General features: G+C 38.9%; 1 protein-coding gene across 1 annotated transcript in view; it reads left to right on the forward strand.

The window, feature by feature from the left end:
• Window positions 1-12406: 12406 nt before the first annotated feature.
• Window positions 12407-26303, forward strand: part of LOC116731796 (exostosin-1b) — a 155902-nt gene continuing 142005 nt past the window's right edge. Inside the window, exon 1 of the mRNA XM_032581635.1 lies at window positions 12407-14373. Coding sequence (XP_032437526.1) covers window positions 13430-14373 — 944 coding nt within the window. The 5' untranslated portion in view covers window positions 12407-13429. The remainder of the gene's footprint in view (window positions 14374-26303) is intronic.

Here is a 26303-nt window from a genome sequence, read left to right on the forward strand (position 1 = left end):
ATCAGATTGTTTTTTTATTGATAAAAACATTTCAACACATTATATGTGAAAGTTTTTGCTTTTTGCCTATGCACAGACATGCACATGTTATGGTGAGGAACTGACTTTACAGGGGAAAGCCCTCTCTACGACAAAGCTTAGTTAGATGAGTAAAAGGAATATAATTGTAATATTCGGTGCCACTCTGTGACTGCTCCGTTAAGGACTCATGACAGTGGTCCAGCGCTGAAATGGTAAGCTACTTCTCTGTTTTCTTGGTTATTCAAGATGATCCCTCCCAAAAACGAGTCAGAGTGGAACAAATGTCAAATTATTGTCAATGAACACTGCCCAAAGAATTTATGCTCTCCACAATCAAAAAAAAGCGTTGCTGAATTACTTGAGTAAATTTCTTGTCGTATTATTATGTAAGCAATGTTACAAACACTTTTCTAACACTATTTGTACAAAAGTAGTGAAATCTTATCAGCATACATGGCTACAACAATCAAGATTCATCTACTTGAAGTCAAGTTAGCAGCTAGTCAGAGTTGAGCCAAAGTCTTCTCAATCACGCTAATAGCTACATGGAGCAAAGCTAGCAGATGGTCAGACTCGATCTAAAAGCTAATCAGTGACGTACCAGAGGATTCTAGGACTCTAAATCATTTTAACCAAGGTAAAGAAAGCTAATATTTAACAGAGTCGACATGAACATGTGCTGTTCAGAGACAAGAGACAAAGTCAAAATTTGCAGTCGTATTTGATGTATATAGCATTTTATTACATTTTTATTATTTTTATTACAAATGAATAAAAATAGCACATACTTGCTTGATTTCAAAGTACTTTTCTCGGGTACTTGTGGACTTGACTCTGTGTGATGACTTTAACCAGCTATCTGTGTTGATGTCAGCTGCTGGTGTTTGTTCCTCTGTTGCTGGATGTCTACTCGATGGCTGCAGTGGAGGATGCGGTGAACATCATCGTCAGCTGATGATACTTTTCTCTGTTTCTTGTGCATGCTTGCAGGCTGGTCTTTTCTTGTCAGCATTACATCACGAACCACTCCAGCAAGAATGAGCCAACTTTTCTTCGTGGGGTTGATGTCTCAGTTCCTCATTCTTGGAACCAACTTCCCTACTTGCTTCAGGTTTGATTCACAGTAGCCGTGTAGAAAGCTGATGCAGTTCGGTTGAAGTCTCCTCATTTTTCAAGGGATCTGGGCGACCGGCTTCCTCCGGTTTCTTCCCCAGATCCCCCCCCCCCCCCCCCGGAGTGATCATCCATCACTCCGTCTCTGTCGGTTCGAGTTGTCTGTCTGAAAAGCCCCATTTAGCGCCTCAGGTGGGGATGCAAAACAGACTTGGCTGCCAGCTTCACTGTCTGGATCTGGTCACTTATCCTCAGTAAGAGCTCTCCCTCACCTGCAGGCCTTACAGTTACTGTAGGGTGGTGACTGCGGTCTCTCTCGGACAGCCACCGATAATCCTACTCTCTTAGGATTATCACACTAAGTGCACTATTCAAAATCACACTTATGTTACCGAGGTCCCTTACTACTATTATTCTTCATGGGCCCCTGTTCCCTTCAGGTCCCTGTTCGGGCGCCACCTGTTGTTGTGCAACACCCCTCCCCACTACTCCCTTCACTCTCTATTCCTATATACTAAATATTGATGAAAAATTCTAGTTCCATTATAACCTATTTTTGCCATGTTATATTTTTCCATCAATATTAAGTAATTATCAACTTAAAATAAGCTTTTATATCTTGCTAAAAAGTTGTTATTGAGTTAGTTTTGTTTCATTTCAAGAGTACTAACATACAGCTCTGGAAAAAATTACGAGACCACTTAAAATGATCGGTTTCTCTGATTTAACTTTTTATAGGATTTCTGAGTAAAATGAACATTGTTCTTTTATTCTATGAACTACTGACAACATGTCTCTGAAATGCCAAGAAAAAAGTTTGTATTTGCATAAAATGAGAAATAATCAAAATAACGAAAAAGATTCAGAGCTTTCAGGCATCAAATAATGCAAAGAAAACAAGTTTATATTCATTTAGAAACAACGATACTAATGTTAACTCAGAAAGAGTTCAGAGATCAATATTTGGATTAATGTGGACATCGAAGGATGGGAGTATTGAACAGAGCGACTGAAACTGTTTCTTTTTGTCAGTTTATTCATGGCTTCTACTTGTTTGGGTCGAACTAATTTGTCTGTGAACGTAACGCACCTAGTTGGGGCTCAAAGACGTATTTACAATAGTAAGAAAGCAGCTAGCTTAGAAACCGACCCGTACTTCCTTTCTCCTTTCGGGTTTATAAAATTACCGGCTTTGCCTGAATTCACACCACATGATTTATGTCACCATGTCATAAACGGCGTTTCTCCTTAGAACAGAGCAGCATTAAAAACGTACAGAAGACGAGTTTTTTCCATACATGCTAGGCTACATTGTTTCCATGGTTACTGATGGTTAGACCCTAACCTTCTCCATCATGCAATATTTTATATGTTTCTAATAATACTTAGTTATAAAGTATATGAACATTAACCTTCTTACCTTGTAAAAAGTGTCGATACAAATCCGACTCATTATGATTAACGGTCGTTATCCATCGCCGCCATCTTTCCTCATTAAAAGTTATACAATAAAATCACAAGTTTGGTTTCTATTCTTGCCTGTTTGTGTGGCTGACCCAGCAGCATCCTGTGATCATTTTTACAGTGAAATCAACTAATTTAAAACGATATTAGGTTACAAATATCTGTTTTTTGACAGGGCTTAAAGGAGCATGTTGGTTGTTTGGACGTCTGTCCTGGCGGAGCATGTGAGGTTCTGGAAAGCTTGACGTCACGTGTAAAGGGCCAATTAACTAGACCAAATTACCTGGTAAGATTTGTTTTGTTTCTCCCATGGTTTCTAAGTTGAGATTTTTCAGAGGGATGTTTGGTGCAGGTAAGATACTGACTTCTGATAGTTACACCACACAGCCAAAATAAATAAAACAAGACATGGAAAAAAGAATCCAATGGTTTTGTGAATCTTTTCACATTATAAACTGACATTTATCTCACATACAGAGGACAGGTGCATACGTTCACCTCACTTTGGAGGCCTAGTATTTACAGTCATTAGTGCCTGCCTTTGTACCAACACACACGCACACGCACATCCACCCACACACACACACACACACACATGCCCATTGTCGCTGAAGCAACCCAGCTTGTTACATCATCCAGAGTGAAGTTTATCAGCACCTGATCAGCAGAAGCCTGAAGACTCTCAAAGGCTGTTTTGTCTTCGCTCTGCCTGAAACTCCCTGAACCCACAGATTACCTTCCAGCCGCGCGTATTTGTTTACCGCGACCTGATTTTGCAAGCCTTTATGGCAGGCGGCCGTCTCTGCCGGGAAGGGATTTTCACACAGAGTTTATCAGTGCCAGGGAAGCCCAACTCACCAGCGATCCAGGTGTTTGTTTAAACAACGGCCTGGTTTATTTGTTCAGTCGGGGGTTTTGAACAAGCCCAGTCAGTGTGTGATTTGATCGGAGTGGTTTTGATCTTATCATTTCATTCACACTGATGAGATGCTGTCAGAGCCACATTTAGGAGATTTACTGAAGAAACAACTTTAATATTACATCACTCCTTAAGAAAATGTTGTAACTATCATTTCATTTTTGTAGTTTTCCATCATTTAGCTAAAGCCACAGTTTGAAGAGTCGTTAAAGGATTAAAATGACGTCAGTGGACAATTATCAGGAGAATGAAAGAACACGGCCCGGTAAAAACAGAAACCAATAACCATAAAAACCAGACATCAAGGAAGAAACTGGAGCTGAAAATGTCAGCTGAGCGTTTGTTGTGTTGAAAATGACGGCAATTTTCTACAAACTTCTGGAATCTCCCAAAAGTCTGAATGAAAAAATGTTTTCTGATGAAACCAAAACTGGCCTTTTGGTTTTTGACACAAACATTATTATCCCAAAACAATCAGTTTAATAGTGAAACACAGGGGTGGCGGTGGCATGCTCTGGTCTTAGCTTTTCTTTGTTTTTGTTTTTCATCAAGATGGATACCATCCTTACAGTTTCACACAGCAGTCAATTTGGACACAAAGCCTACTTATGTCTTCTAGAGAAGAGAAAGTGAAAGTTTGTTTTTATTAGCGTCACAGTGAGCAATAAAATGAAAACAGAAACTTCCTTGTCTGTAACATAAAGCAGACTAAACTCCTAAAAGTCATCGCGTTTCTGTTCATTTCTCAGAAGTCAAGGGAGAGGTTATTTTGAGGGACCAGTCAGGAGCTTTTTGACCTGTTTTGAGTTCAGAAAGGAAAAATGTAATAAGATTTTTTTTTAAATAACAGAAACTTTTGGAAACTCCCTGGACTTTCAGCTTACTAAGACTAAACTTTAAAGGTTGAACTCACTGAGAGACAGACTAATCTGTTTTACTTTGTTGGTACATGTTCTACTACACCCTTCAGACTGCAGTTTTCCTTCCACTTAATTTTCTTGTGTGGAAGTTATCAAAGCATTTCTGTATTTAAGATATTTTTTTACTCTTGTTTAATATTAAAAATTTCTGATTTGTGTTTTTATTGACTGAATATCAAATCATCAAAGTAAAATGAAATTAATTATTTCACTCTGTCATAATGTAAAATCTATTTTTGAATGACAGAAATTAAGTTTTTGATGATTTTCTATCACAATAAGAAATAAATCAATTACTTGTATGATAAATTAAAACAAACTCAGTAATTTTCATTTGTAGGATTTATAATTTTTCTCTTTTCTCTCATTTCCAATCAAAAACTGGATGATAAAAGTTTTCAGTTTGGTGTTTTGGTCTCAACTAGTCATTGTTTGCTTATAGAGACTAAATAATTCATTTTATTTGTTGTACTTGCTTACTAATTTTGGATATTTAAAATGTATTCCAGTTCCAGTGTTAAATATTCATCAGAATTTAAGGTATATTAATTTTTGGGAATTAATTCTTGCATTATTATGCCATTATGTTACTTTAAAATGGTCTCAAAAAAACAATATTATCATTTATCGTAATAACATCTGGGACAATTTATCATCCAGCAAGATTTGTAATTGTGACGGGCCTAATTGAGATGAATATTCCCTTTTAAAAATGTTCTCATATATAATTTAATTCCTCTGTATGCTGGGAAATAAATCAAAGATTAAGCCGTTGTAAATGCAGCTCATCATCCTTTCCACACCTCGTCTGCGTAGAATAAACTCCACTTCTCATAACAAACCCAACATGAGGATTTTATTTTCCTGACGGGAAGAATCGACGCCAAAGGGATGCATTCCTCTCTTCCAAGCCTCCTCCTTTTTTTTCATTTGTGCAGATTAAAAAGCAGGATGTTTGACATATGTTGCTTTGTCCAGCTTCTAAGGTTTCACAGCTGCAGAGGCTTTCTTGTCCTCTCATATTTCAGCACCGACGGTTCTGAGGAGGAGGAGGGGATTTTTATTTCCTGTGGTTGGGTATATTAGAAGTAAACACGAGGAAGGATGAGGGAGCGGAGAGCAGCAAAGCTCGTTGGACGTATTCCCAGTCCTCGGCACCATCGATCTGAGACCACACAGCCACAAAATGTTCCCAAACAGCTTGGATAAAGTAGGAGTATATGGCTCCTTTCATGGCAGGGCTGTTAACACAATAGTCTGTTAAAGCCACCGAAGCCAGTCCATTTGAAAAATAAAATAAAATCTTAATAATGGGGATCCAGTCTATCTAAAAATAACACATCTACTCAAATTACCCACATTCTCTGGTTTCAAGTGTCATTTAACAACCAGACACGAGTTTCATCAAAAGAAGCTAAGAGCAAAAAATGTACTAAAGTAAAAGTAGCAGTACTACATGTTTTTACTCTGTTTTGTGTCTTTTTACCAAATACAAAGAGTATTTTTTTAAAAGTCTACACAAGTACTGAGTAACTGATGAAATCAATAATTTAATATTTAAAAATTAAATCATTTGATGGACCAAAATGTGAAGTTAAAGTTGAAATTTTGGTATTTTAAGAACTAAAATGACAATAATTCATAAAAGTAACAAAAAATAATAAAATCAGGCATTTCTTTTCTTTCTAAATCAGTTTATTTCAATATAAAACTTTAACAAAAACTGCAGGTCTGTGACTCTCGTTACATTTTGGTTAAAACCTGTTTGCCTTTCATTCAGTGGGTAGAGAATCAAGTAAGAGTAAAAAATACTTCATAATAAAATTACTCAAGTAAAAGTAAAAAAGTATTTGGTAAAAAGTTTACTCAAGTACTGAGTAACAGATCAAATTATCCACCATTTAATATTTAAAAGTTACATAAACAGACTGACCAAAATATGAAGATAATTGGAAATTTTTGTATTTTAACGACAAAAATGACAATAATTATAAAAATGAACAAGTTAAGCAAAATAAATTGTTTTTAAATCAGTTTTAGTCAATAAAAAACGTATGAAACTTTAGCAAAAACTGCCCGTCTGTGTCTGGTTAAAGCATGTTTGTTTTTTATTCGGTGGGTAGAGAATCCAGAAATTTTACCCAAGAGTACAAATACTTCATAATCAAATTACTCAAGTAAAAGTAAAAAGTACAGTGTAGTAAAAATACTCCTTAAAGTACATTTTTTCAAAAAAGTTACTCAAGTAAATGTAACTAGTTACTACCCAGCTCTGATTAAGTGAAAACAAAGTCAGGAGAGGCTCTGAAGGATTCCTGAAAGAAGAAACTGTGACTTGCGTGAACGGCAACAGATGGATGATTTAGGGAACACATTCAGCTGCAGGCGGTCGACAAACCCTTCCGACATATAAACTATTTAACAAAGAATCCAACAGAACGGCCACAGAGACGCGAGCAGCCCGCTGGAACGACACCCAGGCCTCTCCATCAGCAGCACGCTCCCACGTTGAGTGCTGGCCGACCGCAGGATGCTGGCCTGCCTCCCAGCCAGTCCCGCTAATTAGTCCCCTCTCTTCTGAGCTAATTGGCTGATAAAAAATGAGGATGGCCTCTTCACCCAGCCCCGACTGTTGTGCCACCAAATGGCAGCGAGGAGGATTATGTTGGCTTATGAGGCATGGTGACACTCGGCGAACAACACTCCTCCGCTATTAGTTTCCCCTTCAAGAGGGTCGCATCCGCCGCATCGCTCGGGTTTGTTAGCGGGTGAATCTTCAGCCCAGTAATGTGTTCTCATTAAATGCCTTGGTGTAAATTAACAAGCAGATCATTCGTTTAACAGGACATTGAGGTCTGGGTGATATCAGTGTTACATCATGTAGCAATAAAATTTATTTTTAGTTAGCAATACATTTTTGGTTTTTTTTTCTTCCCTGTTGGGATAATGGGTTAGAGATCTGAGGCTTACTGCTGACAAAAGGCCAGGCGTTAAATTCAAATGGGTCAGAAATAAATCAGACTTGATGAAAAGTCCCAGTTTTCCTGTGAAATACTTCGCAGTATGAATGCAAGTGTTGAGCAACCTCTAGTTTCTTTATAGAGTGCCTCCTCTGTAGCATCTTTTTAAGTTCAAATGTGAATAAATGAAGAGCTTTGAGTGAAACATCATCATTGTCCATGATGCATCAGCCACTTTAAACCTACTGGATGTAACTTTTATGAAAATGTGTTTTTTACTTATTTGTTAAAACTGTCACGTCACGTGTGCAAGATCCCACCCCCATCTGCCTGCTTTAGGGCAAAAAGCTGCTGGCTAACGATGATTAGCATTGGTTTTAGCTGTTACGTTATCAGTATAACACACTAAATCTTAAATGTACACCTGATACATAAATGAAAAAGGGAAACAGAGCTTTGCTGCAAATTGTCAACTCTACCACAACTAGATAACAAGGTCAGGAAAAAGTTTTAAATAAGAAAGAAATAGCGAGGGAGAGGGAAGTAGTTCAGTTATGCTAGCTTGACTTTGACAAATGTGACATGTAGACATGCTGTAGAATTTGGTGTGTTTTGGTTTAGTTACAAAGTAAAAAAGGCGACTCTCATACCAACTCTGACAAATCATCAATAGAGCAGGTGTTTAAATTAGCTAATCAACCACCGCAGTGTTAGATTAGCTAATAGCAGCGGTAGCTAATCTGCTACAGAGATCACTTATTAATAAAAGCAAAATAAACATCAAGTCTAACAACATAATAGTGTAACAGACTGAATGTTCTGTCCTTTGTGTGGGAAATGTTTGAGTGTTTTTTGGCGTCTAATCCTGAAACATAAAGTGACATTGTTGCTGCAGCTAGCATAGCCTGTCATGAATGTTCAGTCTGGTTAGCATGGACACCGATGACAGCAGATAAATGTTTTTTCTGTAATGGTAAGTTGTTTTTCTATCTCTAGCACATTTAGCAGCGAGTACATGAGATTGATTGACAGCAATCTCCTGGCTCTGATTGGTTGTTTTTGTTTGGGATCGGTTCATTTCTACAGACGACAACGGCGGCTCAGAGAGGAAATCAATATTTTCTCAGATTATCTGTCTCACAACAAACATGGGGACAGTTTGATAAAAGTTACATACTGCAGCTTTGAATTCTCTCTTGTTCAGCCAATCAGCAGCAAGGAAAATGAACAGCAGACATGGATTGGTTGGTTTGTAAAACCCACCCATTAGCTTAGCATTACGCCTAATTATTTCAGCATTCTAAGCTGCATTTTCTTTCAAATACTTTAGGAAAAAAATCCACGAATAGGAAAGTTTTCCATGAATAATTTGAAGTTGTGGTCCGTAGAAAAATCCAGGAGTAGGTGACTCCTCGAGTACTGAGCCGCAAATAGGTGGGAGCCCACCGCATTCCACATACCATTGTAACCATTCTGACCTTTGACCTCAACAAGGCGTTTTTCATCCACACAAGCTGCTGCTCAGTGGATATTTTCTCTTTTTCAGATCATTCTTTTTAAACCTGAGACCTGGTTGTGCATGAAAATCCCAGTAAGATGACAGTTTCTGACCAGTCACCTAAAATCCTCCCCATTTGTCCCACTTTAAGGTTTTTTTCATACATATATGCAGAGGTGTGACCAAGTCACTGTGTTGCAAGTCTCAAGTAAGTCTCAAGTCTCTGTCCTCAAGTCCGAGTCAAGTCTCAAGTAAAGACAGGCAAAAGTCGAGTCAAGTCTCAAGTCAGGAACCTTTAATTTCAAGTCATTTCGAGTCGTTATTCATTTTTTTTAATAATTTGCAATTATACATAAAATTCAAATATTAGACCATTTGTTCTTTTTAAAATATGTATTTGAGGTTCATTTGTGATCCTCTTATTCATCTGGTATTCTTCAAATCTGTCAGAAGTAAACAGATGTCAGAAAATAAATTACAGCCTTTCATGAATTACATTTGACTTCAGTTTACTCCTTCTATTCATAAATAAACATCAACACTACAACAATCATAGTTTTCAAAAAATGAAATAAGTATAAATGAAGTTATCACAAGTAAACTCAGGAAGGTCTGGTGCATTTATTTTTCTGCTTTTATTTCTAAGTATGTTAGTTTCAGTCCTCCGTAAATATGGGACAGATATTCTAAACACAAAATTTATTTGGGACAGTCACTGTATTTGGTCTTTTTTTTTTTTTTCCCAGCAAAGCTATACTACTTGGAAATGGGTTCTGTGCCACATGTGACAGTCACGCCGGTCAGTGCATTAAGTCAAAAACAGTTGACTTAATGCACTGACTGCAGTAAACAATATATTGTCAATATAATTTCCCAACGTAGATGTCTTCAAATACACCAACCATCCTTAGATGATACTAGACCCGGCTCATCATCATGATGGGACAGAGAGACTCTGTTCCCTGTGTTCAGGTCCAGAATCTGCTTTCTGTTCCGGAGCCCCGCTCACTATCCACCGGCTTCCTGAGCTAACACGGTGCACATTATTTGTGGAGGCATTTGAAGGACCGGATTTATGGTAAATCATCACCAATTTAACCCGGAGTACACATGCTAACACGAAGTTAGCTAAAGTCAACTATCTTACAGCAAAAGAAAAGTGCCACCTACCGATCTTTGTGAAGCTTCAAATGCCGGACAAAGTTGGACGTCGTGGCATCTCCATCCGATATTCTCTTCTTGCATGTTTTACAAGTTGCAGTTCGTTTTTTAGTCGAAAGTTCATAACCTACGTAGCCAAAAGAAATTACTCGCGGAAGCATATTCGAGCGGTTATTTCGTATTTTGTAGCTTGTAGCTTTGCCGCGTTTTTTAAAACGTCCAAATCCTGTTAATTTGATTGGTTGTGCTGCAGCTACGTACACACACATACATAAGGAGAGAGGAAAACCATAGTGACGGTCTGCGCATATTGATACGGAATGAGTGAAATTAATTAATGACGCCACTTTATAAATAATGTGTTTTAAATTTTAAGACTTTGAGTAAAAAATATCAAGTCTTTTCAAGTAAACAGCTTCAAGTCGAGTCAAGTCCAAGTCAATGGCATGAAAGTCAAAGTCAAGTCCGAGTCTTTGAGCATTTTTTCAAGTCAAGTCTCAAGTCGTGATTTTAACGACTCGAGTCTGACTCGAGTCCAAGTCATGTGACTCGAGTCCCCACCTCTGCATATATGCATACACAGATTTGAACATTTAAAAAGAAAACCTTGAAAAATACATTTATATCAACTGATCCATCTACTTTAACTGAATGTACACAAAAATGCTTCATAATTACAACAAACATAAATACATCTATAAAATAATACAGAATATAATCTAGTATTACTCCAGTCCTACATTTTAAACTTCGGCGGGTTGTCTTCCTTAATCTATTGATTAGCTAGAATATAGTCGGCTGCTTCTTTATTTCTGTTTAAAAAAGAACAAGCAGTTGAACCAGTGTGCAGTCGGGTGAGAGCAAATGCAACACAAAGGCCTGTTTTGTTCCTCGTTCTGTAACTGAATCTATTAAAAACATCAAAGATAACCGTTGATGGATAGAAATGATATTTTACCACCAGCAAGGTGATTTCCAGAGGGCTATTAGCACAAACTTGGCATTCAGTGGATGATTAACTGAATGACAGCGTATCCCTCAAGCTTAGTTTTGGGATTTTTCGACCTTTTCTATATTTATTAAAAAAACTTGACTCGTTCTCGGCAGGTTAAAAAAATTTTTCTGGATGGATTTGATAAATCCCAGCTGAGAACGTTTGTGTTACAGTAAACCTGAAGGTATAAATAACAATAAAACCAAACAGAGAGCTATGTTATGCGAGTTGGGCTGTAAAATGTGTAATACTTTAAATTAGAAGGCTGCCTTGAGCAAACTGCTGCCATATTTGCTTTGTCTCGTGTCCCAAAAATTGGTAGGAATAATTCACAAGTCATTAAAACTCAAAGTATTTTATTCCCATGACTGAATTTAAAATTAAAATGTTTAACTGAGGAGTGCAATTTCTATTTATAAACCCCTTTCTAGGGGTTTTACAGTCTTAATCTTACTGTAAATGTTTGGCTTAATTTGCACTTAAGTTAATTTTATGATGTTTTAACTGTCTGTACCTTTTACTTTTTGTTTTGCACACTGTAAAAACTCAAAAAAATCTTGAGACTTCCTGGTTAAAAACAAAATCATTAAATAATAATAATAAATGCAACAGCGAGGCATCAGTGTTGTTACTCTTATATTTTATTTATAAGAGTAATAAATAACTTTAAAAGCAAATTACACAGATATTAGTTTAAATGAACTCTAGTATTTATACACCTTGAACTTTAGTACATTTTGTCCCATATTAGAGGACGTATATTCAAAACACATTCGGATTGATATTGGTAAAATAAACAAGAAATATTCTACCACTTTAAACTATGCAGTACACTGTAAAAAAACTGGCTCAGTGTAGTTTCTTTGTTGCTTTGTCTCAGTAAAGTTGTATCAACTTTAACCATCAAGTTCAAAACACTTAATAAAAGCTATTGCTACAACTTCAACTAAGTTGACTTAACTGTCTAGCAATTATATTAAACTGATAATTAATTACGATAAATTTTTATAAAGTCACACCAATTCTTTTTTTTAGGTTTTTACATTACATTGACTCAACATAAAAATGTAACATTTTTATAACTTTTTAACTCATTCCTAAGTCAACCTTGTAATGTTCATTTTTTATGAATTTTTATTTATTTATTTTTTATTATAAATTATGTTGGTGAGTCAAAATTACCAGTACAAAGTTTTATGGATATTATTTAAGTCAGAAAAATGTTCAAAATTCATCCAGCTGTGTTGGTGTGTTACAACAGAAATTGGTTGTTATGTGAATTAATCTGAATAAAGGTCAAAATATTGCTCCTTTCGCTGCCTGTTGGGGGCAAAATAAGTTTCATCTGCACGTTGTGACCGCATTATGGTGTACTGGACCCATAAGAACAAAACAGAAAATAAAGACCTAATCGTTAGTTAAGGACTAAAACAAAGATAAATGCGTTACTTCTTTCCATCTTAAAGGAGACGTTGTTTCGCTTTCTTTTGCGTCCCCCAATTATTAAAGTTACAATCAGATAATTTACACCGGTTATGAATGGGTGCTTTCCTCCAAGTCCCGCCCCTTCCGTCCCCACACACGGACCAATCAGCGGCGCCGCTTCCTCTCGGTGGGACGTAACGTCAACTGGCGTCGTGTCGGGATTGGAATGCTAGCGAGCAACAATCGGAACAACTGAGCACTCGGTAATTGGACACTCCGTCTGAGGAATCCTGCAGTTTTTTCCCAGCGAGTCGGTCCAGTTTGAGGCTGCCGCTCGCTCCCCTCTGCTCGGCCGGATAACTTCGCCCGCTCCGCCGCTCTCTTCCGACCATGTTCTTTTGATATTTGTGAGGGAATGAGCGGAGGTGATAAATAAGCAGAGAAATGCAGGGATTTGTCAGGTTACAGTTGGACCGCTGAAGCGTCTCCCGGTGTTTTTGATTCTTCCAAACCGGGCACCATGGAGCGATAAAAGGACAACATCCAGCCGAAGAGGCGTTCACACCGCCGGGGATTCTTTCTTTCTTTATTCTTCTTTTTCTTTTCTTTTCTTTTTTTTTTCTTTTTTTATTCTACTCGGTGTTCAACATCCAACCTTCACGTCTGGGAGAGCCTCGGGGACCCCGGTCGCTGGCGCTCCCGCCTGGATGAGGGGAAGCGGCCGCAGCGCAGAGGCTCCGGACAGGTCTTTGTCGGTGCGTCGCTGGATGTGGTGAAACTCCACAAGCGGCGTACAAATCGCCCACATGCGCTGGATCAATCGCCGGATCTCGGAGCACAACACGAAGAAGGGCGGTTGGGGATGGAGCGATGCAGCCGGGGCTGGTGAGAGCCTAACTTGGGGCCACTTTAGCTTTGTTATTCCTGAGCAAGTCGCCTCTGTTCCCGGGACACATGCAGGCCAAAAAACGCTACCTGATCCTGCTGTCCGCCGGAGCGTGCCTGGCGCTGCTCTTCTACCTCGGAGGGGTTGAGCTTCCAGCGGCCAGGAGGAGCCGGCAGGACCGCAGCAGGAGCGGGTACCGGCCCGAGCAGCCGTGGCCCCACTACTCGGACCCTTTACACGCCTTCCTGCCCTGGGATCAGACGGACACCGAGGATTACAACCTGCACATATCTCCGACGCAGAAGCGGGACGTGAACAGGAGCGTTTACAGGGCCAAGCGGTGCCGCATGGATTCCTGTTTCGACTTCTCTCTGTGTCAGAAGAACGGCTTCAAAGTTTATGTTTACCCCCAGCAGAAGGGGGAGAAGATCTCGGAGAGCTACCAGAACATCCTATCCACCATCGAGGGCTCCAGGTTCTACACCTCCGACCCGGGACAGGCATGTCTGTTCGTCCTGAGTCTGGACACTCTGGATCGGGACCAGCTGTCCCCTCAGTACGTCCACAACCTGAAGACTAAGGTCCAGAGCCTGCCTTTGTGGAACGACGGCAGGAACCACCTCATCTTTAACCTGTACTCCGGAACCTGGCCGGACTACACGGAGGATCTGGGCTTTGACATCGGCCAGGCCATGCTGGCCAAGGCGAGCATCGGTTCTGAGAACTTCAGGCCCAACTTCGACGTTTCCATTCCGCTCTTCTCCAAGGAGCACCCTCGGACCGGAGGGGAAAGGGGTTTCCTGAAGTACAACTCCATCCCGCCTTTTAGAAAGTACATGCTGGTGTTCAAGGGGAAGCGCTACCTGACCGGGATTGGCTCGGACACGCGGAATGCCTTATACCACGTCCACAACGGGGAGGACGTGGTGCTGCTCACCACCTGCAAGCATGGGAAGGACTGGCAGAAACACAAGGACGCACGGTGCGACAAGGACAACGCGGAATATGACAAGTAAGTTGGATTTCACCACGTTTAAAAAGCTTGTTTTGGAGCTTTTACGCGCTAGGCGTAAAAGTCTGTGCGTAAAAGTGGATCTTACCCACATGCAAAACGCCGGAGCTGGCGCTTAGTACATGGAAATGTTAACCTGCGCCTGCAGAGTGAAGTTGGAGTTGTGAAGTTTTTCAGGTTAGGCATCCAGCTGTTCCTTATCCAGATTTGTGTTTTGCACTTTAGAGTTTGATTTTTTCAAGTTCATCCTTAATAATGTCAGATTTCTCCTCAACACCTAATTGATGGTTTAAAAATTGCATTCAAGAAAGCAGCTTCCTTTTGTCGTTCATAATTTATATTAGGAAGTAACAGAAGTAACATCATGTCAGTTATTTTAGTGAGCATAATAGTTTAGTGTCATTTATTAGCGGTTAACATTCCTAACATCTGTCTCTTCATGGAGAATGTAGATTTGTTACTGCAACTCTGACTTTGCCAAGAAGCTGCTGAGCACGTTCCAGAACAAGCCGAGGTTAAAAGAGGACAGGAAGATAAAACCTGAGCTCCTTGCTGCAAAACCGTCCTGTTATATGCTGAAAGTCTTGCTCTCTTTCGCTTTCTCGCAGCCCTGTTGAACCACATGGTGTTTCTTTTTTTAAACAGATTATTGTCTCTCTGCGTGGATTTTAAACAGTTCACTGATATTGAAAGTGACTCAAGTTAAGTGTTTGTACCACATAAGAACTTTAAAGAGTGTTTATTAGACACACACACAAACACACACACACACACACACACGCCATCTCTTAGATGTTATGTGTTAATTAATCAGAAATCGAGACGGTTTCCATTCAAGCTGAAAACTGATAGATTCAGCATCATTTTTTGTACACATTGTCAAATACGATTCAGTTCAAAAATACTTTATTAACCCAACAAATTAAAAGTTATTACACGGTTTTCTCCAGAGAGTTGCTGTAGATGCTAATGTCTAGGAGTAGGAAGAATGTCCTGCAGCAGTCAGTATTACAGTAAGTTTGAAAAAGCCTCTGACTGAAGACACTGTCTCATGAAGAGGATGCCATAATTTTCTTGATTTTATGAAAAATCTTTGTTTTTTATTGTCTCCAGAGGTTCAACAGAACAGAGCCGGACTTTTCTATCATTAAAATGATCTTAAATTAGGAAAAAATGATCTTTGTTACTAAACTTTTAAACACATCAATAACCTTAACTTTCCTTCATGTTGATCAATTAATCAGACAAACAAATTGACACATTCTACAGATTTTTCATTATACCACCAAAGCCTTTTTTATACAATATTAAAAATAAATTTACCATAATTTATTGATTCCTCTATGAAAGCTCCTTTTGGACAATAGCACCAATGTACGGAAAGCTGATAGTATCAATAATGAGACGTATATCAATGCATTGTTGTACTAAACCGTAAACAGCAGGGTGCATAGGGTTTTTTTTTTGTCATGCAACGGGTGGGAACCTAAACCTACATAATGTGAAATTCTTTTTTTTTTTTAAAACAGTGGTAGCGTAAATAACATGCAGTGGCGTTTTATGCATACGTTATCATTAAGACTTTCTCTTATTAGTGATCAGTATTTTGCCCAATCAGCAATGTGTAAGGGCAGACAAAACTAGAAGATCACTGAAAATACACACCTGTCCTAATCACACGCAGATCAACAATACAGTTTGGTCTGATGTTCAACTCACTCTACCTGTTACTGTCAGATGATAGCAGACAAATGATCCATTTAAAAAAGTAATTGCATTTGGTTGTACACAACCTACAGAAAAACAAGTTTTATTTAGTTTACGGCTGTATTTTTCTTATTTTTATTTCCATAAACACGGTGGTGAACATCCCTAGCTCCCCTTCTGCCAAGATCAGCGAGTTTTCTGGGGAAATCTCTGTATTTTGTACAGTTTTGACTGAATTCCTTCTCTAAATATGTTTTTTTTTTTTTTCAATAAATGGCCTTTTTTTGAGTCTGCATACTTCAGTTGACAATTAACCAATTACTAAATTTGTTGACGATTATTTCAACAATCGAGTAATCATGACTGATCCGATTAATCGTTTCAGATCTATATCATTTATTTATTCAAGTTATTTACAGACCTGAATCTGTAAATAACTTGATCACGAATAATCCGACACATGTAGGTTTCTCAGCTTGACCTCAGCTAGACGTTCTTCCTTTTGTTCCCTACTTTACTTTCTTTTACCTTTTTTTTCCCAGACAGAAACCCAGGTTTCCTGGGGGAAACTCTGAATTTTGTATAGTTTTGGCTGAATAACTTCGGTAAATATGTTATTTTTTCAGCAAACTGCCTTTTTTTGAGTTGGCATACTCCAGTTGAAGATTAATTCACTACTAAATTTGTTGATGATCATTACAACAATTGATTAATCGCGATTAATCATGATGAATCACAATTAATAATAGAGTAGTCACGATTAATCGTTTCAGACTTATATTATTTATTTAGTTATTTACAGACCTGAATCTGAACCTGTAGGTCTCTCAGCTTGACCTCAGCTCGGCGTTCCCTACTTTCCTTTCTTTTCCCTTCGCCGCTCCGCCAACAGGGAGCACCGCAGCCTTTACAAGGATCTGCACGGACACGTCTGATTTGCACCCTGTATTTAGCGCAAATTAAGTGAAAGTCAACCGTGGGAGCCCTCCGCTATGAAACAGTTGTTAACATCAGAGGGACCTCAGGCTTCCTGCTGCGAAGTTTATGTAAGGCAACACCTTTGATTGAATTATAAAGCGATTCGGTGCAAATAAATCAGTCATAATGGGTTAATTACAGCTTTAATTTGCAGGCGTTAGTGGCATGGTTTCTATCTGGCCCCCCAGGGGACGGCCAATTACCTCTAATTTTGGAAGTCTCGGTTTTGTCAAGTTGGTAATTAATGAGCCCTTGCCACCTCCCCTTTGGTTGAGCACCTGTAAACGGGAGGTATCTGCCACGCAGAGGGCGGGGTCGTCCCAGGTTCACAGGGTTGAACTTGACTGTCGGGTTGACTCCTCCAGGAGTGACTTGGGTTTGAGTTCCTCGGCATTCATGGAGCCTGGATGAACTGGAGGCATGTGATAACAACACTTGTCGGCATTGTTCTTGGAGGGCGTGTTTGCGTCGAGCTGCTGCTGAGGTTAAAGGCAGAGGCCAGAAATATTTCAGCGCGCTCTGTCAGAGAGCGGGAGACGCAGAAGCTGCAGGCGCCGATAAGGAGTTTTCAGCTCCGTTTCGCTGAGAGGGAAAGACACTTTTCTCCTGAACTCGGCGTGAACTCGAAAAAACCTCAGACTAACTCGTAAAATGGGAAAGAGCTGGAACGAAACTTCACAAGCACGCACTTGTCTTTCCATTCGTCATCCCCACCAGTTCTCTCGCTCCCTCCATCCCGCTGTCGCCCGGAGAGATGCGGCGTCATCCGGGATCTGGCCTACCTCTGCTCCGTGCTTCGCCCTGCCTCCCGACGGATCGCGCGTCTTCCCCGGATCATCTTCCGATCGGATCATCGATCCGGCTGTAGTTCAGGGAAATCTGAGTCTTTGCTCCACTGTTGTTTGTTTTTACAGTTGATTTGCTTTGATCAATACCACTTCCTGTTAGTCGTTTAATTTCTAGCATCAGAGCTAGATTTGATTTCTGTTCTTACAAGAAAGAATCTGAAAAATCTATTTTTAATCTTCTGTGCAGTGCAGAGTTTCTGTTCCTCTTCTGAACTCCTCTGTGGTTTAAAACTTCTGCATCAAACACATTTAGCTTCTGTACTCCGTCTGCAAATCTACTCTGGCAACAAAGTTCAACCAAGAAACGAGAACCTCTGCTCCTGTTATGATTTAGTAACCAGTTTAAAAATTAATCAATCTGATGCCTTTTTCTTTTTAATCAACTCTGAAGCCCTGTGGGTGCCGACCCACGCTCCGCAGAAACCCTGACAGAGCGCTTTTAGGTAAATGGATTTCTATACAGTTAGACGGGTCAGATGCCTGGCATGGAGGCATCTGCTGGTATGACGTTACCACGGTAAATATCCCAGCTTCGCTGCGTCACGGTTTTATCATTACAGCTCTAAAATCTGTTATCTTGCTTTTTGTTTTAGCATTTTAGGTGATTTGCTCTCAAATGTTTGCAGAACTGCTGGGCTGATTTTCACCCTTTGACATGACCGCTGTCCCAAACTAACAATTAGGAGAGATGTGAATTTCACTAGAACTTCAAATAATTTTTATTTTACTAGGATCATTGTAGATGGAGTGGGAGGGGGGAGTTAATTTCTACCAACAAAAAAAAACAACTGAGAAATTGAGATTAATCTCAGAAATTCTCAAGAAAAACAAGAACATTTCTGAGCTCCAGATGGTGAAAAATTTGTGAGAAAAAACTGGAAAATTTTCTAGAAAAAACGTTTCAAAAGTCAAATATTTTTGACTTTTGAAACTTGGATATTCCTGAGTTTTAAAAAGAAATTTCTGTTCTTTTTAAATAAATTTTACTATCTACAATGATCCTAATCCGGCATTGTAATTTCAAGACGGTATAAACTTTGACTTTAATAAATAGAGATGTTGCCTCCTGTGGTTGCCGCTGTCCATAAGCACAATTTGCACTTATTCACATTTTCACGTAATTTCTTACGTTAGCTTAAGAATTAGCATATAGCGAACCTTATTTTATTAAACAGGGAGTTTATGGGACTTGCCTGAACTTGCAGAGCTAATAGCTAATTGTCCTTCCACTTTATCTCTGACCAGACGTAGAAAACGCTTACACCACAGGAACCGTGTGACAGAAAATTAGAAACCGGGACTTTTCCATATCTCGGTGTACCTTGAAACTAGTAATCGGCGCATGCGTAGTCGCAGGAAAGCCAGGAATGCACATTATGTGTGAGAGCAGCTGCAGACTGCGTCCACATACCTGGGAGCTCGTTTAATGTCACTGCACATCCACCTGCCAGCGTGCACTCGCCCTCCTCTCCACCCGTCTTCCAGAGGTATGTGGCTGGACGTCGGCGCATATCATGCAGAAAATGCCTCCCACCCTCCAGCGCCGCACACAGAGCCCCTCACCACGCTCTGTACATTTATCCGATTGATTTTCTTTGCCGTAATAGCCTTCAATTGGAGTCACTCCGGTCCACTTTCATGGCCGAGCACCGATGAAAGGAGCCCATTCACCGCTACATTATCCAGGGAGTTTTCAGGGCTGCTGACAATAATCCTCAGAGAGGACAGTGGAGGGCTATTATGGGCTCTGCAATTGTTAAAAAAAAATTAAGTTGGCAGAAATCCCATGCTTTGTGCTGACTAACCCTCTTTAACCGGAATACATCCTCCACGATACATTTTTCCTGGTTTTAGCGATCCCACTGGCGCAAAATCATCCCTTCTATTTATAAGATGCTAATTAGCGCAATGAATCTTTTCATTGGATAATTCCAGTCATGTACTGTGTCACATTCAGACAGTTGTTCAGTATTTGTCAAGTGCTTTGCAGTTTCTAGATGGTTTTAGTGCAGCCTGGAAAAGTGTCAAACTCCAGTCCACACTGGACAACGTCCTCCAGCTTTTGACGTGTCCCTGGTCCAACACACCTGAATCAAAGGAAAAAATAAACTCCTCAGCATCAACTCAACTTATAAAGATGAGCTTCAGGTGTGTAGAAGCAGAGACGCATCTAAAAGCTGTAAACTCCTTTACCCTGTACAATTGTCTAAAGTTCAGGGGCTGAAACGATTAATCGTGATTAATCCATTATTGAAATAATCAACTAATTTAATAAGTGTTTACTGTAGTATACAGACCCTGCAACAAAGGCCATTTTCTGAATAAAACCCAACAACAACAACATAGAACAGTAATTAAGCCAAAGCTGTATGAACATATACACATTTTCCATTTAAGATAAAAAGAAAATCGACTTTGTAAACCTTTTCTAAAACCGTTTTCTCTCTGGTAACAAGATAATGCCTCCTTGTATTTTCAGTAAGTTTATAAACAAAGTTTAATGTAGTTTTTAATTGGAGCTGAATGATTAATCAGATCAATTGTGATTAATCGATTAGAAATAATCGTCAGCTAATTTAGTCATCGATTAATCGTTAACTAGTCTATATGTACAGACTCAACAAAAGGTCATTTACTTAAAGGCCAAAAATTAAGCTAAAACTGCACAAAAATATCTATATTTTGTATGCAAGATATAAAAAAACCCACTTTGTAATTATTTTCTACCTAAAATTCAAGTTTGTAGTTTTAGCTTCATCTGGTTCAAATTACGTAAAAAAAAAAAAAAAGCATCAAGCACCTTTTGCAATCCAGTTATTAACCAGTTAATGCAAAATTAATCAATAGATCAGCCCTGCCTACACTAGCATTAGCACTTCTTGCATCATTTGCCTACAGGAATGCTATGTTATTGCATTTTACCTCATAAAATGTTTATTATTTAAAACAGAAATTCCATTTGCTGAAAATTCAGAATGTGCCAAATTGTTTTATCTGATTATTTGCCAGAATAAACGATTGAATAATTGATTACTGAAATAATGATACAAGTAGGGCAGGCCTACTTGTATCCGTCCATTAACCCGTCCTTGTCTTTCTTTCCATCTGTTTGTTCTTCCATTTGTCAATCTGTCCCTTTAGTCCGTCATCCTGTCCACCCATCTTTCAGTCGCAAAGCTATCATTCCTTCCTTCATTCATCCATCCTTTCATTAGTTTATCAGTCTGCCCATAAATCCACCATTCTGTCCATCTGTTTATCTATCCAGGTAATTTATCTGTCCACCCATTCTTGAATCCATCCATGTTTTCCTTCATCCATCATTCTGTCCATCCATTTATCAGTTTGTCCATCCAGCCATTAATTTTTGTTTTCATCCACTCCTGAGTTTATCCAGTCATCACTCCATAAATCAATCCATTCCATCTATCTATCTATCCAAATGTTCATCCTTGCATCCATCCTACCATTTGTCGTTTTCTCCATCCTTCCTGTTTTGGTTTTTACTGTAAGAATATTTGCCACAAACTCACACCTGACTTTTAAATTTAAACGTTAAAATCGGCCGAGTCTGGAGGAAATGGGGGCTTTTAATATGAAAAATGTGCAGCAGGATTCCTGCATGTAGGTCGAAGTTGGATCAGTTGGAGCTCCGTGTCCTTTTGGCAAACCGATTATCCTGCAGAAATCAGAAATGCAAGCTCATCTAATAACCCGGGTCTTCATTACTGCAATGGAGTGTGCCATCAGAGTCTGACGGGATGTTTCTGAGGCTTAGCAGCTGCGTCATCATCCCCCCGTTTAAAACCCAACCGACTCTGGTGACTCGCATCGACTTTGTACTTCAGATACTTTACGGGCCGCCGTCGCCGTCATCGACGCTCCAGGTCACCTTGAGGGGAGTCGGGGGAACTTTAGGGCCATCAGGAGGAGTGAAGGGAAACAGGAACTGGTTATGGATTGTTGTTTGTCGTTTAAATGACGGGAACAGCAACCAAACACACACCTGTGAGCAGACTGAGGTAGAAATATGAACTGTCTCACATTCTGCTTCTCCTTTCCTCTCAGATCCCCAACCAGAGCTGGGTACTAACTAGTTACACTTATATGAGTAACTCTTTTAAAAAGAATTACTTTTTACTGCGCATTACTTTTTTTTTAACTTTTACTTGAGTATTATGAAGTATTTCTACTCTTGAGTAAATTTCTGGATTTTCTACCCACTGAATGAAAAACAAACAAAATTTCACCAGACACAGACACACAGCTGCAGTTTTTGTTGTTGTTTTATTGAAAGAAACTGACTTGGAAAAAATGTCTTTTGCCTGATTTTGTTATTTTTTGTTACCTATATAAATTATTGTCATTTCTGTTCTTAAAACACCAAAATTTCCACTTAACTTTACATTTTGTTTTGTCTGATGATGTAATTTTTAAACATGAAATGACTGCTAATTTGATCAGTTACTCAGTACTTGAGTAGACATTTTACCAAACACTTTTTAATTTAAGACTTCCAGAAACCTTTATAAGACCTTCATGAAAGGATTTTAAGACCTAAATCTCCACAGAAATGTACAATCTTGAGTAATTTCTTGGACGGCAACATTTTACTTTAACTACAGTATTTCTACTCTTTCTTGGGTTTAATGTTTGGTTACTCTCCCCGCCTCTGCCTCTGATGTGTGGCTGTCGTTGCCACGTTTCCGTCCCCGCCGGCCGCCGTTGACAGAAACTCTGCAGAACCGGAGCCGGTTCTTCCTCTCCTCTTATCTTGGTGAGACGCTGTTATTTCGAGTGGGAACAGCCACTCTCATGTGAATGTCAGCGCCCGACTGCGGCCTCCTGTTGGAGATTTGTAAGTGCCTGAGCGGGAAGCAAACAAACATTTGCGCTGCTGCAGGAGAGGGTGTCACACTTCTCGGGTTGCCATTGTTTGTTTTTTTTTGTTTCTGTACTCAGATTAATAAATCATGAATATTTCATTATTGCCTGCTCTCTCCTAGATAAAGCGCCCGACTCGTGATGGAGAATGCTAATGATGTAGAGGATAATTAGTTAGAATGCAGTGCGGTGTAATTGGCGTTCTTTGATATTTTGGTGTGTGCGTGTGTGTAAGAGGCAGATTTAAGCCTATAACTACATAAAACCTCTGTTTGTTATTCCATCTTATCAGCCTGCGTAACCATTTCAAATCCCCTCTTTCAGGGCTGAGATCTCTGCCTTGCGCTCGTCTCATTAAAGGCGTCTCAGCTGCGTTTGAGTGCTAATATGTGGAGCGAGTCAGTGTGTCAGGGTAGTTCCTCCTGCCTGACCCGGTTAGCCTCTCAGGCTGCAGACTTTGACAACGTTAATTTGTCAAAGTGTAGTGTACATATCAGAGAACGAAACCAGAGTGTCTGCACATCCTTAAAATGTCTTAAATACATGTATTAAAAATTAAGCCCTTAAAATGCCTTAAATTGATTAAATTAATGTGTCTTAATACATTTAAAATGTTAGCAGGACAATTTCAGGTTTTCGTATTATTTTTTTCATTCTGGCAAAAGTTTGAGTCTTGCTCACACATTTGTGAGTCGAGACGGTTGAAGCTACCTTTAACTGCTAACATACTCTGGCTAGCTACTTAGCTTTTTGTGTCTATCCTGGGTAAGTGCAAATATATCAGTTGGCAGGACGAAGATCGTACATTTCTGTGGAGACTTCGTTCTTAAACTCATTTGATAATGGTTTTAAAAAGGTTTTTAATAGTCTTAAATTTATGTAGCTAAAGTTAAGCCCTTTAAATGTCTTAAATTTTTTAAATAAAACTAAGTTGGGCTTAATAAGTTAATCACAAGTCTTAACCTTTTTGGTCCCTTAGGTTTCAAACATGCATGAACAATTAATTGGTGTGCTGCAATTTTTACACCAATTTTAAGATTTATCAATTAATATGTTGGCCAAGTTTCTGGTCGGTAAATCGTTAAATCGTTTTTTTCCCCAAAAAACAATCTGTTACCCTTCAAACACAGCTGACCATCAAATCATTGAACGCTTCTCGTTTGAGATCCAAAGTTTTTGTTGCAACTTGCTTTCATTTCAGCAGGTTTTTCCTGTGTGCATCTGCTCATCCACCCATATCTGTGTGTGTTTGATCGCTCTTTGTCTGCAGACACAGGCGTGTAAATACAAGCCTGTGTGTGTGTGTTGGAGGGTGCACACATGATGGCCGGGGTCATGACCCTGCTGTCTGAGTGACGAGGACAAAGGCCCACTCTCTGACCCACATTCACTGACGGATTAACAGCACAGCCAAGCCGACCCCCAAACTCAAAGGTGGTAGCGATGGGAAGCAAGAGAGCGGAAGAACTGCAGAGAAGATGAGGGGGAGGGGAAGGTTGGACACCGAAGCCCAAGTCCAACACCATGCATCCTGCTGCTGCAGGCAATAAAGGAACATCAAAACAACAAAACCTTCAAAAGTTAAAAAAATTTAAACGATTAATCGTGATTGATCGGTTGTTTAAATAACCGTCAACTAATTTAGTAATCAATTAATTGTTAATTGGAGAATACAGACTCTAAAAACCCTATCTTTAAAAAAAAAAAAACCTACATGTTTAGAGCGGGTATTAAGTAAAAACTTCATTACAAAATATATGTATACATTTTGGATTTAAGATAAAAATCCCTTATGCTTACTAAATCTTATCAAGTGATTTTGGTCTAATTTCGAGTGCTAAATATCCAAGTATACTTGAAATAAGTCCAACACCATGCATCCTGCTGCTGCTAGTACACACTTGTAAATACTGAGCAATAAAAGTACATCAAAACAGAAAATACCTTCAAAAGTAAAAAAAAATAATAATAAAAAATTGAAACGATTAATCATGATTAATCGGTTGTTTAAATAATCATCAACTAATTTAGTAATCGATTAATTGTTAACTGGAGAATACAGATTTAAAAAAGCACATCTGTTGAGAAAACAACATAAGATAAAAACACCTTTTGTTTATACATACAGTACACTGCAAAAACACAAAATCTTCCCAAGTAATTTTAGTTTCTGGTGCAAAATGCACTTCAAATTAGAGAAAACTAACTTCTCAGCAAGATACAAGAGCTTGTTTTTAGGCAATAATTCTTTAATGTTGATGGAAAAATACTAGTTCAACTCAGATTATTTCTGTTCTAAGAAGAGAAAAAAAATCTTGTTATAAGGGCAATAATCTGAAAAATGAAACTAGAACCTTTTCATCTAAATTACAGAATTATTGACTTAAAACAAGCTCATATTTCTTGCTGAAAAGTTACTTATGAGTTAGTTTTATCTTCAAGTGTATTTAAACTAGAAATTAGACTAAAATACTTTTGTGTTTTTGCAGTGTATGTTTTAGTAAAAACTCCTCGAGTTGAAAAGTTTTAACTTCAGATTCACTAAAGGAGTTCTATGTTTATTTCCTTTTGATTGATTGATTTTTATTTGTACACCACTTAACAACAACCAGTCAGGAAAACTAAAGCAAAAAATATTACATGACTAAAGCAAACACAATAACTGCACCATATTATATCGTTTTAAAAGCCTGCATAAAAAGATAAATCTGAAGGTTAGACTTAAAAAATCCTGGTTAAATAAAACATTTTCAGAGTGTGCCATTTGTTTTGTCTGATTAATCATCAGAATAATCGATTTCTAAGATAACCATTAGTTTCAGCCCTAAACTATTTCCACTTTGTCCCCAAACCAGCTGGAAATGACTGTTTTATTAGCTATAATTGTAAAAAATGTGAGTTGATATCAGTGCGTGTCCCTCCCCAGGACTGTCAGGAAGCTTTTAAAAAGACGGAGCTAATGAGCGATCTGGTATTAAGAGCTGAACCCTCCTCTCCCTTCCTTCTGTCACAGCTGAAGGCCTCTCATCCCTAACTTGTGCTGATGTAAAAGTTTGCTGGCAGAGAAGTAAAGTGAGGAGCTGAGCAGTTTTGGGAAAAGCTCTGACAGCACCAAACAGAAAGGGGAACAAGAACCTCGCTGTGTTCCTGTGAATTCAATTAAACCAGACAGCTCTGTGACTGGCTGCGGCAGAAAGTGATGATCAGGAGAGACTGATTGGTCCTCATTAAATTTTACTGCTGACGGCGGATGAGAGGAGGATGCTGGTTCTGCTGGTTCTGTCTGCAGGTTGGAGAGTTAGTCTGAGTCGGGTCTCAGCTTTTTCGCCTTCCTGCACTCAAAGGTTGAATCTTGAAGAAGTTTTTGTGCCTTAAAAAAACTAGTAAAACAAGCTTTTAAAAAAAAAAATAAATAAAATAAAAGGTGATTTTGCTTAGGTTTTATAGTGTAAGTGCTGTAAAATTGGCTCAAATTAATTGGTCTGATTTCCACCAATTTTTTATAAGGCTATT

Source organism: Xiphophorus hellerii, chromosome 13 (assembly GCF_003331165.1).
Source record: "Xiphophorus hellerii strain 12219 chromosome 13, Xiphophorus_hellerii-4.1, whole genome shotgun sequence".
Taxonomy (NCBI): domain Eukaryota; kingdom Metazoa; phylum Chordata; class Actinopteri; order Cyprinodontiformes; family Poeciliidae; genus Xiphophorus; species Xiphophorus hellerii.